A 19,840-nucleotide genomic window follows, 5' to 3' on the forward strand; every position below is an offset into this window, starting at 1 on the left:
ACTCAAATTATAAATTTAGAGGTTCAGGCCCAACTAAACTTAATTGACTTTAAAATAATTATATAAAAAAGAATATTTATGAAGTTTTAGCTATTAAGTCAAAATCATCACCTATGATAAGTGAACATGATGGAGGAAGTACTTCCTAAATTCAAAAAAAGTGACAATCATATGGCTTGGGCACCAAGCCAAGATCATCTATAAATAAAGGAGCTCTTTCTCAATAATGGTATCATTAGATCATCATCAATATCAACAAACTATCAATTTCAGACTCCGCGTCTGTTACTTTATTTTATTTTTTTTTATCATATAGCTTTAGTCTTTATGTTTCGTTGTACGGCCGGTATAGCCCGTTACCCTTTTTTTTAATTAATGCATCTCTATTTTTTTGCATTTACATTAGTGTTCTTCACTTCACATTCTCATATTCGGGTGAACTATGGTAAGGGAACTCAGATTTCTCGTGTTTGATTAGAAGTCACATTTTTTTCATCATTTTGAGACCCTGCATCTTTGGCACGTCTCTCAACACCACACCGCCCCCTTAATTATTTGTTTTTTAGAACAGATAGAGTGTTTCATTTTATTTCTCTTTCCACCATTAAATAGTAACTTATTGTATATGTAGTTAGTCGCGAAGAAAGTATTTTAAAATCTGTGTATATAATTTCTTACATGTATTTAACTGCAATGAATGTGGGATTTTGCTTAGGCTAATACCATGGTACATTGTAAAAGGAACCAGTATGAACACAGTACATTATATAAGAAACTAGCATGGACATGGTACATTAAAAAAATCAGGGGTCTTGAATAGCTTTATGTACGAATATTAGAATATATATATATATATATATATAAACCTTTGGAAAGGATTCTGTTAGATTTTATGGTACGGTTATGATTTTTTTTTTGTTAAACAGTCTATTAGTAAAATAAGAAAACAGATATAGGCAAAAAAACAAATAGAAAAACTAAAAAGACAAGGCCTGTTTGATTTGTTCCTATTTTTTGTTTTGAAAAATTGTTCTCTATAATACAGTTTTTAAAATTATTTTTCAAAATAAAAAAATATGTTTGGTTGTATTAATTTAAAATCAAACAATCGACCAACAGTGATAGTTCATTGGCAATTAATGATAGTGATATAATTATTGGTTCAGGTAATTTTTGTTTTTAATAATCAAATATAATGTATTTAAAAAATGAAATGAAAACTACTTTAAGATATTTTTATTATTTTTTTAAATAAAAATTGAGAACAATTTTAAAAACAATTAGATATGAAATAATTATCGGAACAATTTAAAAAAAAAATTTAAAAACAAAAAATTGATTTTGAAAACAAAAATCAAACATGCTCATAGTATTATGATTTTGTTTTAGCTTGAACCGTGCTGTGAAGTGAATCCGAAGAATTTTATAAACTCTAAAAGAATGAAGGCGGCGGAAGAAAAAAAACATGAGGAGGAGGGAGAATGAAGCCACGTTCGGCAGTACATCATATATAGCATGAAGATATTATATGTAGCTTATGATTTGATATTAGTTGAATGTTTTGACATCTCACAAGATATGCTTTCAGTAACAACAACATTGGACTCTACGCGCATTGGCTATACGAAATTTAAGAAGTGAGTTGTGCCATTCATTATTCTTTCCTATGTTTAATCTACTAATTAAAACTTATTTAGAACTTGCTCTCGCCTCTTTCATGCAAGGCAACAATAAAACGAGCATTCACCTCGCTCAACGTTGCATTGCTAGATATCTTTCTCAAATATTTATCGTTTTGCACAAAATTAATGAGAGTGCCGCCTCACATGCACTAACCATGTCAAAGGGGCTGATCTTCAATCAAAACTTTATAATTTCAAAATTTTTTATCACAATTTTCTTAGATCAGCAACTGAACAACTTTGAGAAATTGAATTGATACAAAGTGTGTTGTTTCAGTTGTTGATCTAAATGGAACTAAAACTCCAATGCTCAATGGGTAATCACAAAAGGAATTCACAAGAGAGCGTTGAGAGGACTCGCAAGGTTACAAAAGGTGCATGGCGATACAACACACACAAGGGTTCATCTTGATCAGAGCAAGTGTTTGGTTTTATTTGAATGATTGTGTTTATGTGTCCTCTCTTGTCTCCATGCTGCCCGATACTAATGCTGGCGAATTCCTTCTTTCTCGCCTTTTGTGTGAGAACGACATTCCTCTCCTCTACCGATTGGCGTGTTGCTTCAATTTTGTTGGGATCGTGGTTAGTGACAGGCTTCAATGCATAATAGCAAGGGTAAGAATTATCCGGTTTTTAAAGTTTAAGACGATGAATGGATTAAAACTGAATTTCAGACACTGGGTGTCCCTAAGGATCTAGTTTAGTGACAAGAATAAATGAGCATTAACCCTTAATTTTAAATGCAATTGCAGAACTTTTAAGGCCTATTTGGTTTCTGTTCTTTTTTTTTTATTTTTAAAAATTATTTTATAATACAGTTTTTATAATTTTTTTTTCAAAACAAAACAAAATGAAAATCTGTTTGATTATATTAATTTAAAAACAGTTTTTGAATTAAAAAATAAATTGATAATTATGGTTATAAATGGTTAATGGTAGTAATTAATGAAAAAAATTAATTAAGATAACTGTAATTTTCAGCAATCAAATGTGGTGTATTTTGAAAACAAGGAAAATAAAATGTAAATAGTTTGAGATTGTTTCTATTTTTTGTTTTAAAAAGTAAAAAATAAAAACAATTTTAAAAATAAATAAATCAAAAGCACTTGTCTAAATAAGTTTTTAAATTTTTCTACTTTCGAAAACAAAAAACAGTTTTTAAACATTGAAACTTGTTTTTATCAATTTTTGCCTTCCTAGCTGTGTTTTTCTGCATCAGCATCATCATTGTTACTCTTTCTTTACTCGTGACACAAACTACATGGCGGTGTTCATGGGAGTGTCATTCTCGGTCGTCCCATCATCATCTCGATTATGTTAGGATGGGTTTACCCCAATCCAGAAAAAGTTGACACAAGAAATAATGGGACGAGATAAAATTACACTCTGAATGGGACGAGAAGCGTGTTTAATGTGTGAAACATCCCATCCCATCCCATTCTAAACAGGTGTCTATATTCTATTTTTAAAATTTTATTTTGTTATTACTTACTAAATTGAAGATACATGCAGTTTTATTCATAATTTCATATTGAATTTTCGGGGAAAGTAGTTATATATTAAAGCTGAATTTATTGAATATTCTGAACAAAATAGTTATATTTAGGCTTGATTGATTTGAAGTAAAGACATACTATTATAATAATAGCTAGAATTAAAACATTGTCTATTGAATTTTCTTTCTTTCTTTTTTTTTTTTTTTGTAATTGAAGTCTATCGAATTTTCTGTTATGACTAAAAAAAATTTAATCTATTGTTTGTGATTTTATCAAGTGGAAAAAATATTCTTGATCATTCAATATTCAGAATTTGAAGACGTAGATATCGCGAGTAGAAGGAATTATGGTCACACACGTGTAAAGTTTGAATCCAAGTTAGTAAAAAAAAAAAAAAGGCTTTTGGAGAATTAGCTTCAAATTAAACCTAATAATGCTTAAATCTAACTTGATTGTATCTAAATATTAGGCAACTATATTTGGGGAACCTTGATATTTATTGATGGTTTAACTACATGCTTTAAATCAATGTTAAGAAAACAAATAACTAGATTGATTATTGAATCGGTTGAGATATTGATTTACAGTTCAATAGTTAAATTGTAATTTGACTGATCGCAAATAAATTGATATGTTTTAAATACTATATACTTAAAATAAAAGGAAATAATTACATATGATTATAAAAGTAATTTTTTTAAATTTTAAACAAAATAATATAAAATAAAAGGTAATATTCATTAATATTACATCATTTTAATCCAAAATAATACAATTGTTTCATAATTTATTACTTTAAAACATATACAAATATACATATTCTAATTTTTATGCATATTTGTTCATTTTTCTTCATTTATTAATATTCATAAATTATAATTTATAAATGAATTAAAATTAAATAAAAATAACAAAACCGATTCAACCACCAATTGGCTTTGACCGGTTTGAAACCGATTCATGGCCGATTCTTAGATATGTTGATTTTATACTGTAACCTGACTGAACTTTGGATTGGTGGTTGAATGGGCAGCCCGATTCTTATAATACTACTTTAAATCATAACTACTAACAACTAATATTTGTTATAAAATTATATTTATTGACTTTTAAATACTATTTGGTTGACCTTTTTAATACTTTATAAATTAACACCAAAGGTATCGACACTGGCTGAAAATATTTGTTATAAAAGATTTTGATGCAATGCACCTCCCCATGGCCAGTAGAGATGTGCTTTTTTGAGTTGAGGTTTGGTTATTTCAAACAAAAATGTCAAAATCAGCAAGCCAACATCTGAAATTATATGGATTGAATATCCATGGTGCCCGTCCACACGTTGAATGTTGACACAAACCATAATTATTTCTTTCCCGCAATTCCGATGTAAGTTTACTTTAAGCCAAAAACATCCGAACGCATATCTGATTCAATTATAATCGTACAAAAATCAGGAGAATTCTTGTCGAAGAAGCGTGACTTCTTCAAAAATCAATACAATAATATAGAGATATGTACATTTAAACAGAAATTATTAAGAAATATCAAGCATGCATATATACACAAGGCGCCGCTACTCTCACTATAGCATTTGATAATTTGTAGATTCCTGTAGTTTCCAATGCCGCTGACAGCACGTCCACCAGTGAGCCGTCGTCTGGCAGTACCGAACCGAAATAAACAGTAGTGGAAAGCAAGTCTCCGTTTAGCTTAAATCAAACCCAGCGTCAGCATTTATGGCATACAGTAATTTTGTTTCCAATTGCTCCTTGCTGCACCATCAAAACGTAACTGGTGAGAAAAACAAATGCAAACCCGAAGAAAATTATTGAACTAATAAACCATGAAGAAAGATGGCAACCAAAAGGACGACGAGATAAGCAGCATCTACAGTCCTGAAGAAGGGTCATTCAAATAGATGCGTGCTAAGACTAGTTAAAAAGAAAAAGGATCTTCAATGAGCCTTCAAGGAGTAAAATAATTACCAAATATTAAAACATGACAAATGTCCTTCCTTTTGTGGTAAAAATGCAGAGAACTACTACGGCCACGACAATGTACGAGCTACAATTCATGTGAAACATAAAAAGAAAAAGGAACAAGAAGCCATACAACCAATGGCGACCATATATTCAAGTAGAATCCATCAGTATACGTCCGTTGATAAAGCGCACAACATATAATCTTTTTTCATAAATCACCACGAAAAGATATAAAGCAATGAAAGTTGATTCAGATGCTAACAATGTCAAGTCCTGCCATGATAAGACAGCTTTTCTCTTCAGCACAACTGCCATCGTTTAATTTCCTTGTGATATTTAATTATGCTAAGCATAAATTTTACTTCGTCTCACCCAACATCACTGCCGTCAACTTCCTCAAATAATTCTAGTTTCAGAAGGCATCCAGAAATCTTTAGTATCTATCTGTAACCCACTTTCAGTTAAATTGTAATAGCTTAAAAAAATCCATTTCTACAATGCAAAGATAAGTGCTAAGACGAACCTTTTGTAAGGAGGAAGCTTGAGCAGATTCATACAAGTAGCTGACGTTGGCAACCTATCAAGAGCTTCCTCAGAAGCATTACCGGCAGCTCTACAAAAAAGGACACCAGACAAGTTCATTTTTGTCATCCAAACTACAAAGAAAAGAGGCAGGAAAACAATGATATCTGAGCGGTCCATTTTGTGAAATCAATCGTTAGCATTAGATATCAGCACACAACTGCTGCAGCGGAATTCACCTTTGTATGCAGAACAAGGGTTCAAGATATCGGAATCCAAGCAATGGTCCACGAGAACAACCTGTCACAAACCTGAGAGCATAATAAATTAGTAATTCATACTGATATTCGCCACATAAAAAGGACAACAAAGTCCCAGATCTATGCACATCTTACTTCAAAAACTTCTTCTTGTTTTCCAATGAAAAGCCTTTGAGAACTTCCCAAAACATCTCGATCACATAATGTTCCTATCAGAATAAATCAAACATTTGAAAATCCGCAGGCAGTGATATACTGCTTAAGGCAGATAAGGTGCAAAGCTGTTGTCATCATGACATGAAAGTGAGACCAGATAACAAAAGAAAATGCACATTGCTAAAACATCTGCAAATACTCGTGTAGTTCCAACTGAATTGATTTTACGTGAAGCAAGCAACATGGCTAATTTGTCCTAAAATTCTTCGCTTTCACTTATACAATAACAGCCAAGGCACTTACGCTGTGATAGCCTCCCACATAGTTGGTGTGCAGCCGCAGATCATCAACATCCAAGCTGTCAAGTGAACCTGATATCAGAAGCTGTGGAAAGCAGTTGTGTCAAGTGGGATATCAAAGCAGTTATGTACGTAAAAGAAATTCTGGTCCCAAGGGGAAAAATGAGTACAAAAGACAACTACTAAAGAAAGTTCCAGAAGAATATGCTGATATTAACAAAGCAAGCATTTCTGCTGAGGAATCAGGTCTGCCAAATCTTCACGCACGGGAACAAACCAAGATTTATCATACTGTGCATCATGCCTTTAATTTGAAGTTCCAAATGGTGCAATGACATATAATGCCACAATAGTTGGAAAAAAGTGACTATATTAGTAATGAATTACCAACCCCATCACCGCAAAAGGAACCAAAGCAATAAACCCCATTTTTTAATGTGTACCAAACAAACAAAAAAGATAAGAAAGCAGATAAAAAAGGGGAAAAATCAGCTGAAGTGGATGCTAAAAACAAAGGTCACAAGGGTACAGCAGCAATGATAAAAAGGCCAAGGCACATTTCTTTGTCAATATATAGTGCAAAACATTAGAAACGTAGTCACAGCCCAGACGACTCTATACCTTTTAACAATGGGGGGCATAAGATGTGGGAGAAAATGATAAACATTCTTCCTGTTGTTATAAGGATCTTAAACACAATCACGGAACAGCAAATATTACAAAGAAAAGTATGATGAGGGAAAAAAAAAACTTGCCCTCTATACGACCCAAATGGCCAAATTACCTGAAGTTCATGCTCATTAAACATATCAATCCAATCCTTCTGTATAAGTTGTTGAAATCCCCTCAAGAAATGGGAACTTTGCTGACGTATCTGAAATCAATATTTTTGTGATGCAATTATAACACTAATTCATTGGCTGTCCAAGCATAACACAAAATTAGGATTACCACTTCACCTGAAAATTTAAGCGGTGATTGGCTACAAGATGGATAAATGTGATGACATTCTCATTAGTGACACGCAGGTTCCTACCTCCAGGAAGCAACTCCTCTTCTGTTTGCTCTCCATATTCATTATTTACAATGACAAAGTATAGTTCCAAACCCGAAATGTCACCATCATAATGCTGTGAACCAAATGTCAAATCACACCCCCAAGAAAAAAGTCAGCTTCAGATCAAAATTGAAAACTTCGAGTCATTTAGAAAATAGAGGAAGCCCTATATCTAACTCCTTCCCGTTCCACCAACACCCATGTCACCAAATCTTACCCTAGCCAAAACCTGAAATCTATACATAGTTACACACATGGATGCTGATTTACAAAGCAAAAACACTCTATTTTAAATGCATGAAAATGTTATATGCCCACCAGAAAGTTTAAAAAAAAAAAAACGAAGCAGATAACAAAGTGGAAATATTCTGAAATGCTCAGTTTTGATTGAGAACTATACACATGAAACAAAGTAATACATTTCTCATGTCGTTTAGTGGCTAGCTACACCATACAGTTGATTTCTTGCCAAGAAAGCAGTAGGAGAAAATTGATCCCTAGTTACCCGGCCTAGTTTAAACTTATTTCTTCTTCTCGTTAAATCTTTGACACTAAAAAAGAATAAGAAAGATGTATAACCAAAGAAGTCACAATACCTTCAAAAAGATAAGATGGCGATATAACTCTGGATCCAAGGAAGGCAAATCATTTAAATAGTTGTACCTGGGATAAGGGGGGAAGTTTGAGAAAGCAAGAGCAATATAATCAAGCTATTCCACGCCATTATACAGTAATTAATTTACCAGAGTGCATATCACATGATAAAATTAAAGCCAATCAATTTTATATCTTTTCCATTGTCTCATTGATTTTCTGGCTTTCTCATTTCTACACTTTATTTAAGGATTCTTAGTCTATATATTTCTCCTTTAAAAAGCCATCTACTTTTAGGTATAGGAAAGCTAACACCATATGTGCGGCAATTCACTTTCAGATTTTTCTCTTTATATTTTCTCTGTATTTGTGTTCAATCCTTTGCCCGTTTACTATCTGAAGTATGGTCTCTGATAAGTTTTCTATGTGCAAAATAATCTGGAGTTATATTAACTGTCTGCCCTTCCCTTATTTTTTTTTTTCCGGAAGAAAGGAGATTATGATAGTGAGAAGACTGCAGCAGATTGTAGCATTTTCTGGAAAGGGAACAAGACTAATATTTTAGTATAAATCAATGTGTTGCAATCCAAGAATTGAGCATCAGACAACTTTAATCATCACTAAACAAACTATCAAAGACAGATTAAAAGACTCCTTAAATCTTACTTTAGCTTCAATTTGCTCAAGAAGAAGGTGGCAAACGGAATATCAACAAGAATCCCTTCAAACATAGCCTGCAAATTTAACCACTCATTAAAGTCACAATCACACACTTAGAATACCGTACAAAGATGTACTCCTAAAAAATCATAACAGGAAAAAATTGTAGTACGTATTCAATGACAGGATGCAAAGCTTTACTTCATAAAAGAAAATAAATAAATAATGAAACAAGGCTATACCTTTGCAAGAAGAGTTCCAAGAAAGTGGAAAAATTGTAGATGTTGTTCATGAATCATTCCTGATCCAGGATTTGGGTAAAGCAAGTGATCTGCTGTTTCCTGGATGCATTGATAATCAGCAAGCCAGAAATACAAAAAACATAAGCCGCAGATATAAGTAAGGCAAAAGCAGGAGTATATGCTGAAGTAACATCTGGATAGACATTTTCAAATGCTTATTTACTCCCTCTAATCCTATTTATAAGACAAATTCAATCAAATCATGCGAATTAAGAAAGGTGGTTAAAATTAGTTAAGTGTCTTCATTTTTTCAAATTTTTTTTTATAGAAATCCCAAATTACCCTAAATTAAAATCATTCATTTTACCTTTGAATCTAAAATTCAAACATGCGACCCAAATGAACCAATTTGATATGTGGGTACTTTTGGAAAAAACACAATAATGCTTCATCAAGTTTTATCAGGACCAGAAAGAGTATTTTACAATATCATTACTTGCACTAAAGCATAATATTGTAAAACTAACTCAACAATCACTTTAAATGGTTGTCCACAAACGTTTAACTACCAACTACAATAATCTCAGTGAACCTTCTTTTTCTCACTTTAAAACACCTAAAGGCAACCACACTCTCCCTAATGCTTCAATTAACTTTGAATTCATGCAGTAAGCCAATATAAATAAACCTCTTTCAACTATAAGTTTGTTCTGGCCAAAAAAAACACATATAAGTTTGTTAGTAAATTAGCCTATTATATTTGGTGCTTGGCTGAAGTGATGACACAACTCTTTACATGAAGCATAAGTGATATCAAAATATTCACAGAACCTTAAACAACCCATACTGCACATCAAAGGCAGCTCGTGTGATGTTTTCCATGAAATCCTTGAAAATTCCACCACCATCAATTCCAGCCTCCTCCACGCCAAATTCATTGACAAAAGTCACACGAATCTGCAAAACAGCTAAATCAATCACTGAGTTTAAAAAGCAATCTTTCATGAAGACCAGCAAAAAAGAAGTGACTAATAAATCTTAAGATAGGCTTCAACAACAGAGACATTACCAGTCCTCGTAGGTCATCTTCTGACAACTGGCTCATTTGATTATAAGCATCTTCCAAAATACGATCTCGTCTTATTCTGAACCGGTTTCTAGTAAATACAGCCTGTGACCCATGTCTTTGCCTGACCGCAGCTAGTTGAGACTAATTAAAAAAACAGGGGGGTGATAATCACCATCAACTTTAATACATGAAAATCACCCGTGATTCAAAATAAATTGCAGAAAAAGAGCTTTGTTGTTAATGCTGCCATCAATCGAAGACCAGCAATACAGAGATTATTCAGAAATAAATCTAAGGCGAGCAGAGTGATATACTTACAGTGAATATTTTGACCCTGCTTGTAAATGGTATCAAAAAAGGGGCCTGCTTCAATATTTCATTTGCTCGTGTATTTTCTATTACAGCCTGTTGATAAAGGATTGCCCGCTTAGATTTAAGTCTTCATTTTTATAATGTCAAAAAATAACATATCAAGAATGCTGGGAACTAAAATCGCTGGCAAAACCATCTCTACAAGGTGTTCCAAGTTGAGCATTATCGGGAAATAAAACAAGTCCAAGAAAGTGTGCTATTTTCATTTTATCATCATCATCCTTCTATGTATTTATTTATTTATTTTGTGTACTTCGATTTCATTCAGTTTTCTTCTTTGTTTTTCAGTCATGATAGGATTAGTTATATTTTCAAAATTTCTAAAGTTTGTTCAGGTTGTTTGGATAGGATTAGCTTGCATTTATCTCGTATACTCATTTTTTCCTTTTGTTTAGATAGGCTTTATTAATAAGTTACTTATGAGAGATTGAGTCTCCCAAGACAATAAATTCAGAATAAAATTAAACTTGAATTTCCAGAGAAAATACCTGAGAGATGAAGAAGTCATTCACCCCATCAGCATGAAAGTCACTGGGGGATGTAAACTGTCGCCTATTGTTCCAATCTTGCAGCTATCAAATAAATTCAAAGCAAATTAGAAGCAGCAAAAAGAAAAGGAGACTAGATTTATGATAATATGGTTGCTCCTACCTGGGAGAGGAGCTCAGATATTACAATGCTAACCCTCTGTTGAATGACTTCAATAGACTGCCTCTTATTAGCAGAGCTGACCGGGACAGATCTCGCTGAGTGAGAAGATGTGGTATGGTTTACCCACAGAAGCTGCCACAGGGCCTGCAGAAACAGCAAACTTGCATGGACTTAACAGCAAATGGCAAGCAGGCAAAATAGTACTTCAGCATTTTCGCAAAAATTCTGGGCAGCCTTGCAACAGTTTCAATTAAGACTACAACATTTTGAAAAAGCAACACATTCAAGTTCTATGCACTTGGACATACAGTAATTAAACCATCTTGCAAAGATCCATCAATTGACTGTTCCCCACCTCGATAAGTTTGAAATCAATTTTCTTATTCTTATACAAATCAATAAATAGGATGTACCTGTCTCAATATAATGATAAGACTTCTAATATCCTTCAGTGATAACGGTTTCTCCTGCTCATAGAATTCTTCATTATCAACTATCATAAGCATGTGCCTAATAAAAAGAACACCATTACCAGTATCAGCAAGCTCAAAGTGGAATTTATTTAGAGTTTAAGGAAAAAAGTCCTGCAACACATATAAGATTGTTGATTTAATTAGGAAACCATATAAAAAAAATTAAACAGAACATAAACTCTTACTTATAGACAGGGCAGAATACAGCCAAAGGTAAAAGCCAACCCGGTGCGTCTCCAGAGAGGCATGCTAGCTGCTCAGACAAAGACGACCAATTTTTATTCTCATGGCACCGCTTCATAAAGCTCCAAAGCATAGGAACAACTTCAGTTCTGTAAGCAAGTACAGTCATAATCCGTTCAAGTGGCAACGTGCTGAAAGTAACGTGCAGAAATCCACAAACTGCACCAACAGCTGCCATTTCCCTAACATCCGGCCCATGATCCACACCATTAACAAATGGAATCTCTCTAAATAGAATATTTGTCTGCACCAGAAGTCACAATTTCATCAAAACTTCCAAATTATATGCTGAAGCATGTTTTCATTCAAATGATGTTCAAGATATGAATATCATTTGCCATAATGGCATACCAGTTGCAGAAGAAAGCGAGAATCTATGGCATTGCAAATTTGCTGTTCCAATTTCCTATCCATGGCTACTTCCATAACTTCATCATTTCCAGTCTTATCATCCTCAGCAATCATAGAACCTGACTTATATGCTCCATCAGCTTAGGAAGAAATTATAAAGTAGGAGAACCATTTGGCTTTGACTAATATAGTAAAAACGGAAATTTAAAATGCTAAAAGAACAAACTGATTTTTTTTCATTAAGTAATATAAGACTAAATTCTTTAACAGACCGATTTTACAATAATCAAACAAAAAAAATTGAGCATAAGATTGAATACCCTACTTTCTTTAGTCTCTTTGTTGGAAGTTTTTACAGATGGAAGTGCCTCCAGTAAATACGTGCTAACAGCAGCAAGATCTATGGCCTGAATATGGACATGCAGAAATTAACTACAAAATCATGCTGAATTGTTAAGAGAAAGTATCAAACTTCTAAAGGTTTTACCCAAACTGCTGTAGAAATTTTAGATCAAGGGGAAATATAAAAGAATAGGTTGCATATTTTTGCAAATAAGCTCCCTAGTTACCATATCAAATGAACAGTCAGGCTGAGACAAAGCAGTTCCAGCAGTTTCTAGTATATTCCCCAGCAGACAAGCATAGCTAGGGCATTCATCTGATATATTGTTAGGTAGTAAATTGATCTGGTCTTGCACACATTTTGCCATTTGATGAATATAATGCTGGCTCGGGCCCTGGATCGCAAAAACCTAAATACCAAAAACATACAAACCTATGATAAACAATACAAATATTGAAAGAAAAGATGGATCTAAAACATTGGTAGAAACCTAAAACATACAACGGAACTCTAGCAAGAAGGATAAGGATGCCAAGAAGACCTACTACTTATGGCAAACATGCATTGCAACGAGCTAAAATAATCAGTAACTCTTGATCAGTTGTAAAGTCCATCCAACAGGAAGATTATGCATTAGTTCCTGCAATGGTGCCTAAGCACGTCTAGTGACAACCTAATACATCTATTTTGCAGCAGCAAGTTAATACTGAGTTATGGATGTTGATTTTTTTTTTCCCCAATTAGGGTTCATCATTGCCCATAGGAGAGCTAGCTTTTAGAGTGAGAAGAGATCGGAAGATATAGGCATATCCGCATATGCACCAAGTTATATCATGCATTTGAACATAAAGGATACAAAAGAATTTAAAAGGCTCAAAAATCACAAAATGAATTACAGAGACAGTACATAAAGACTTTTTCAGTGTTATTTTTCTTTCATAAATTTTACATTTTTAGCAATTAAGAAGTTTATCTTAGGTTTTCAAAAAACCTTGAATTTCATAACATTGTTTCTTTTTCTTTTTTCGGTACAAATATCTGATTTCCAGTACTACCAACTAATTTAAATTTGAGCACTATCATATCCAAACAAGGGGCAGCTGCCCCAACACAATTTTCTGTTATAAGGTTCAAAACCTCAACCAAACCAATATTGGTTTTTTCCTTACTTTATAAAGCAGATACACATCCTTGATAATTAAAACCTGTTTGAAATTTCTTCATTTTTACTTATTAAAAGATAAAAAAGAAGCCCCATCAAGTAGAATTAATAGGAATACCTGACTTAAGCATGGAAAAAGATGCCACAAGAAAGGAATCGTAAGAATTTGAGATGAGAAGCAAGATCTTGGCTCAAAATTTGTGCAGATACATGGCTTCTGACCAATGTGAGAAATTAAAACACTGAGTACACGCTCCAATGATGATCCTTTTCCGCTGGGGAAACAATCTTCCACATCGTCCTACATATCATTCAAGTGCCTCTGTGTGATGACTTGTATCATAGATTAAACATGTCTTTTTGAAAAAAAAATAGCAATAATAATTATAATAACCAGGAATCATCACATAGACAAAATGACAAGGATTTTTATCATCACACGTGTGTAAGTTTGGGTTTGTGTTAATGGCGAAGATGGAGTAAGTAACTTCAATGGTACTGGCATATTCTGAGTGTAATTTTCTCCAAATTCCATAAAGGCTTGTCAGCTATTGGCAACAAACATTAGTTGAAGTGGATATCGTTTTGGGGGATAGAAAGATGTTGAGAAGTTTGGACTACCAATATATAGCATAGACTGCATGAGTTTCAGGAATTCGAAAGAAACTATTTGCCATGTCTCTGGAAAAGCACATATCATCCCCTATCATTAATTTATTAAAAAAAAAGGAAATAAAGGAATATACAAAATGAAATAAAGAAATCAGAGAAGAAATACAGGAATGAAGCCAGAAATAATTCAATGGCTTTCATCTCAAGATAAATATGCTTTGACAACTGTTACTCAGCAGAAATAATCAGGAATGAAATAATCATTAAGCTAAATTATATCACCTCACAATGATTGCCATGTTTCTCAAGCATATAACAAACAAAACAAATAAATGTCTTCCGGATTTCAGATACACAAAATAATCAAACTAATTGTTTAATTTTATTTTATTTTCTACATAACATTAAAGCCTTAGGTTAGTTTAACAAAATGAACATTGGCACAATAAATATCAGGTCCCCATAAGAATAGAATTGAATAAAAATATAATTTACAACTAAAGCAATATGAATTCAATCTCCAGACAAAATATTGACATTTGAAAGATGTACTTTTTTGCCATCAAGAAAACAAGATGAGGCTTATAACGGGAACAAAAAACTCCTACAGCATATACATATCAAAAGGACAATTGATTTTACCTAACAACAACAATAAGCCTTATCTCATTAGGTGGAGTCAACTACATGGATTGGACGACATTGTTGTTTTCTATCAACAAAAATAATTTTTACCCAATATCACAAAAAATAATAAAGAATTCGACAGTAATAAATAGATCATTACCTTTGCAGTGAGAACAATCTCTCTAAGAAGGGAAAATGCATTGTTTTGAAAGAGATATCCTACTATTTTACAGCTCCATGGGAGTTCGGGATCAACCAACAAAACTAAAACTTCCAATAATGGGATAGCTGAGGCATTAGATTCCTTAGAATTCAACAAAAGCTGATCTTTCAACTGATACCTATCCAGTCAAACACTAGTTAAGTAAGCAAGCAATGAAAACCAAAAACTTAAAAAACAAAAGGATTCTTCATATATTAACAAGAAGTAAAAAAAGTATCATCAAAACCTAAGGCAGGGACAGGGTACTAATGAAGCAGTAGTCTAGCACTCAGTCACAAATATGCCAAACAAGGGCAGAACAGAATAGCAAAAGCATGCGATTGATTAAGTCTCATGTCATGTCACAGAATCAAAAGTACCACTCCGTGAGTATAGCAGTATAATCCACATACGATATTTGTTTAAATTTCCAAAAGAACATGACAAGAAATAAAAGGATAAGAGGGGCAATTCACCACAACATAAAGAAACTAAAATAAGGTAATAAAGCCAACCTATGATGGTGTATGGCACGAATACACACATATATCAATCTCTTCACCCGGTAGTTCACTAAAGCACATGCGGATGAGTAATCCAAACCAGCAAGAAGTTTAACAACATCCCCTGTTGCATATGGTCCACCCAGTAAGTTTCATGAAAATACTTAAGCAAGAAGGCAGGTATTTACAAAAATTTCAGATTGCTTTTTTACTACAAAACACCGAGGGAAGAAGCTTCCTCAAGTGTTCTTCAATGATTGAATTCATTAAACAATGACAAAATTTACAAACTTTTTACTGCCCAATTTTTTGAAAAATAATAAAAAATTATTCTTTCAGATAATTACGCAGCTAAGAAAAAATGTTGCAAGTGGTGTGCTTTTCAATTATCCAAATTACATTATCATTCTTTTTTTAAGAGAGAGGGGCAGAGTAAGAATTCATGAAGAGAGAAAAGGGCCATTCCAAAAACGTCCTCACTGTTGCACGGAAGGCCCAGAAAATTTGACAATACAACAGAAAGTGCAGTTAATGTCAGAAGGAAACGAGCAGTGGGTACCATACAAGTGGGTTCCACGACCATGTTTCTTTCTCTCATTAACTGCATAGTGCATAGTTACTGAGGAGAAGCTAAGAGAAGGGTAGGAAGAGGGAAGCCAACTCCAGTGCAAATTGTGCCTGGAAAGTTTATAATAAGTTAACTAGCAAAAAAGAAAATAGTTACACAAGTTTTTTACTTATTATCTTTATTGGCGCGTGGAAATATCAAAAGTAAGGGGAAATAGAGGCACAACTTTATAAAATCAGCAGAACAATAACCCAGGCTAAGAAAATGGGAACAATGAAAATATAAATTAACAATTACCACTATCTTCAGCAAACTGTTGAAGCAGTTGGCATGTTTTCACAAGAATTAAGAAATCGTCCAGATTTTCTGCATTAAAGAAGTAGAGCAACTGGCGAAGGAAATCAGAATCTGGACCAAAAGCATTCCTGAATGCACAATAGATGGTATTAATCTACAAAATCTAATCAGGTCAACGAAGAACCCAATCAGACTAGTAATGGCACAATGGTAAAGTAAGATAATATTAGACTTAACTGACTTATCAATGTTTAAAGAAGCTTTAGGAGAGAAAGAAATGAGCAATTTTCAGACAATAATTCAAAATTATATTAAAACATCACCTGTCTACATTTTGGCAGCACTTCCCATAGGTTTTATGGAACTGCTCTCGCACCTTAGACTGTTCAGCTAAGACAGCTTTTCGCCCTCTGAAGCATTTCTGTAACAAGAACCAGATAATCTTCGCAAGATATTCATGAAGTAATAATGATTACCAATCAAGATTCATGCACCTTACCTGCAGCAAGCATACATCAATTACAATACACACCAAACCAGAATCTAGGCAGCTAAACTCTAAAGTAAAGTAATAAAATGTACTATCTTAATTTAACATGGCTAAACATTCAAAATGAACAGAGCCAAAGAAAAATCTCAAAAGTATCTTACATTGCGTGAACTAGTTTTTCAGGGAAACAGAAACTGACATTACTTCATCACAAAAATATGACTCGATTCAAGTGACTATTTTTAGGGGGATGGATTCAAGTGACTTTTGCCATAGCATGAATTGTAATACTTACAGATGAAAACGTGGGGGAAGTAGGTAGTGATGGTAATTTACCCAGGAACACTTTCTACTTGAAATTGTCAAGCACAAAAATATAATTTTTGAACTTAGTCTGCTTGATGGAACCACAATACTGATTAACATTTTCATATAATTTCTTATATAAGGGGCATCTAACATTGATGATGCAGCATACATTTAGTCTGCTTGATGGAAACCACAATACCGATTAACATTTTTATATAATTTCTTATATAAGGGGCGTCTAACATTGATGAAGCAGCACACATGCTATTCTGGGTTTCTGAACTTTTGTCGATCAATAGAATGAAAGACAAAACAACTACAAATGGAGTATGGACCACATCAATCTAAATTGCTATAGCCAACTATTATGAAGTTACAATTTTAAACTACTGCAGCATGATAAATCAATTAGAGACGCAGAGTCAATCACTTTTATTATGTCTATGTGTTGTGTTCCTTCACCGAGTGCATCTATGGCAAACAACTGACCAACTTGATTATGCTGAGGGCTTCAATTGAAAACAGGTTACATTAAATAGCACAGACAATGTACAATTTTTTGCAGTGCAGATACCATTGACTAGCACTTAGCACCAGCGATATGAAGAATGCAGTAACTTTCACTGGCTACCGAACTTGACGTAAAATTAAGTATTTCAATAAACAACTAAAAAGAAACGTGAAGTGCACCGACTGCCAGATTGAAACCATTTAAATGCATTCAAAACAAGACCTGAATTTTAACTGCAGAAGAGTTTTGCTGGCGCAGCCATAAGCGCCGGTTCCGCTCTAATCTCGTCTGTTCAAGGAGCTTTTGCCTATCCCTTTCCTTCGAGCTGCGGCCTCCCAAATCAACACGTTTCCTGGTGGATGGATCGCCTGAGAAGAACATTTTTCTTCTATGTGCGCTTGGCCAACTCGCGCCCTAATTCACATAATAATAAAAATCACAGCACGTAGCACTGTTTAATTTTCAGTCACAGCTCGCTCGAGTAAAAAGGAACATGTACGGAGAAAAAAGTTGCCCTAGAATCGAAGGAGATGTGAAGCAGCTTCCATGCGAGGTTGGTGGAAAGAAGATTTGGAACACAATATATGAATGTGATTAGGAAAAAAAAATTAAGGGAAATTGAATATTATGTGCTATATTAATATGATTCTCACGGAAGTTTTCTGATCTTCCTCTCACTTTCTCGGCGAGTCTGTCTTGGGGAGAAAGAAGTCCACTTGATGGGGAACACGGAACGGTGGCAATCAACCGGACTATGTATGCGTGCGTAATCGTGCTTTTTTAGGTAATTTTAATCTGAATATTATCTTTTAATAAAATAATTATTTATTTTTAAATTAATATTATCATTAAACGTCTTATAATAAATATAAATTCATTATTATGGTATTTTAAAAAAAACAGTAATTACACTTTAAAAAATTAAAAATATTTTATATTTTTTAATATCTATCTCCTTAAAAGATGCTTTATAATTTTGAATGGAGGAAGTATAAAATATCTTTTAAAAATATTACATAATTTAAAATATAAATTGTTGTATAATTTTTATATTCATCTCTTTAATTTTATCTCTACTTCATTAATTACTTTTTTAAAAAATTATGTATTAAAATTTTAATTATTATTGTCAAGACTCTTATATCATGGTCCAAAATGAGTATAATATATGTGCATGTATTCATTTATTAGTACTTCCTCCATTGCTATCTATAAAGTGTTTTTAACCCAGTGTCATATAATGATAAAAGTTTGTTTAGTTAAAATCATGTAAAATTGTCATAATTTTTTTTTAATTTTGCTCCTAATAGTGTTACAATTAATATCATGATAATAGTAGGTAAAACATACAATCAATATTTCGTCTATTTTTCAAGATAAAGGTAAAATTGTTTAATTATTCAAAAGTATCATGAAACTTCTTATATTTATGGATAAAATAATTTTTTAGGAAGTATCTTATATGCTCAGAGAAAATAGTTAATATTCTCAACTTTTCCCCCTTGCCTTCTTGGTAGCTCGGGCTACAAAGATTGTGTTCCATTGCATTTAGGGCTTTTTTTTTCCTTTTGTTTTTCAAAAAATGCCAAATAGAACCATGAACTGTCTTTGCTAGTTGCTTTATGTCTTTGAGATGGGATGCAGTAGGAAGTTGCCTGTGGTTGGTTGGAACAATCAAATATCTTTAGAGCATTGTTAGGACTAGTAAAGTTTCTAGGTAAGCATGAACCTGTGAAGTCAGTGATTATGTTATGTGTGTTCTATGAAAGATAGAGTGTGAAAGTTGGATATTTCACAAAATCATAGTTAGGAAACTTGCTATAAAATGAATTGAAAACGTTGACGGTTATGTTTGTTATGCCATGCCATAATTGCTATTGTTAGCACTACATATCTATGATATGGTCATGGTAAAGTTGGAATTTCATGTTAGATTCCTCTGCCGTAGATATTAATTAAGTTATTCATACAAGTATTGTTAAATTGTGTATTGTATACTTTTTTGGATTGGTCAGTCTTTACGACACAATGCTTTATGATAGTCATAATCATATTGCAGGGAAGGAATGAGTATGATTTGCTTCCAGGGGCTATTATTGCATTTATT

General features: G+C 33.1%; 1 protein-coding gene across 2 annotated transcripts; it reads right to left on the bottom strand.

Moving 5' to 3' along the window:
• Positions 1-4,569: 4,569 nt before the first annotated feature.
• LOC129320223 (E3 ubiquitin-protein ligase UPL6) lies at positions 4,570-18,455 on the bottom strand. 2 transcript variants are annotated; one of them, XM_054965539.1, is made up of 27 exons: positions 18,387-18,451; positions 17,956-18,147; positions 16,747-16,844; positions 16,424-16,551; positions 15,571-15,682; positions 15,014-15,194; positions 13,733-13,915; positions 12,679-12,861; positions 12,435-12,516; positions 12,110-12,228; positions 11,701-12,002; positions 11,456-11,552; positions 11,043-11,186; positions 10,880-10,963; positions 10,338-10,424; positions 10,020-10,160; positions 9,782-9,907; positions 8,951-9,049; positions 8,715-8,782; positions 8,051-8,117; positions 7,357-7,527; positions 7,182-7,271; positions 6,402-6,482; positions 6,078-6,151; positions 5,922-5,993; positions 5,684-5,773; positions 4,570-4,950 (listed from the first exon to the last, which is right to left on the bottom strand). In XM_054965539.1, the coding sequence occupies exons 2-27, from the start codon at positions 18,112-18,114 to the stop codon at positions 4,884-4,886; spliced, it is 3,105 nt and encodes a 1,034-aa protein (XP_054821514.1). In that variant the 5' UTR covers positions 18,115-18,147; positions 18,387-18,451; the 3' UTR covers positions 4,570-4,883. The 2 variants fall into 2 exon arrangements, with proteins under 2 accessions (XP_054821514.1, XP_054821513.1); XM_054965538.1 differs by having other exon boundaries at positions 17,956-18,455.
• Positions 18,456-19,840: the final 1,385 nt, after the last annotated feature.

This window comes from Prosopis cineraria, unplaced genomic scaffold (genome assembly GCF_029017545.1).
Source record: "Prosopis cineraria cultivar Desert tree isolate PC_DT_omini unplaced genomic scaffold, ASM2901754v1 PC9, whole genome shotgun sequence".
In the NCBI taxonomy this organism is placed as follows: domain Eukaryota; kingdom Viridiplantae; phylum Streptophyta; class Magnoliopsida; order Fabales; family Fabaceae; genus Prosopis; species Prosopis cineraria.

Coding starts and splice junctions, on each gene's coding strand:
- LOC129320223 (XM_054965538.1), bottom strand. CDS start 18,114: ATGTTCTTCTCAGGCGATCCATCCACCAGGAAACGTGTTGATTTGGGA. Junction 11,553..11,700: donor GTATTCTGCCCTGTCTATAA/GTAAGAGTTTAT, acceptor TCTTTTTATTAG/GCACATGCTTATGATAGTTG. Junction 11,187..11,455: donor TTATCATTATATTGAGACAG/GTACATCCTATT, acceptor CTGTTTCTGCAG/GCCCTGTGGCAGCTTCTGTG.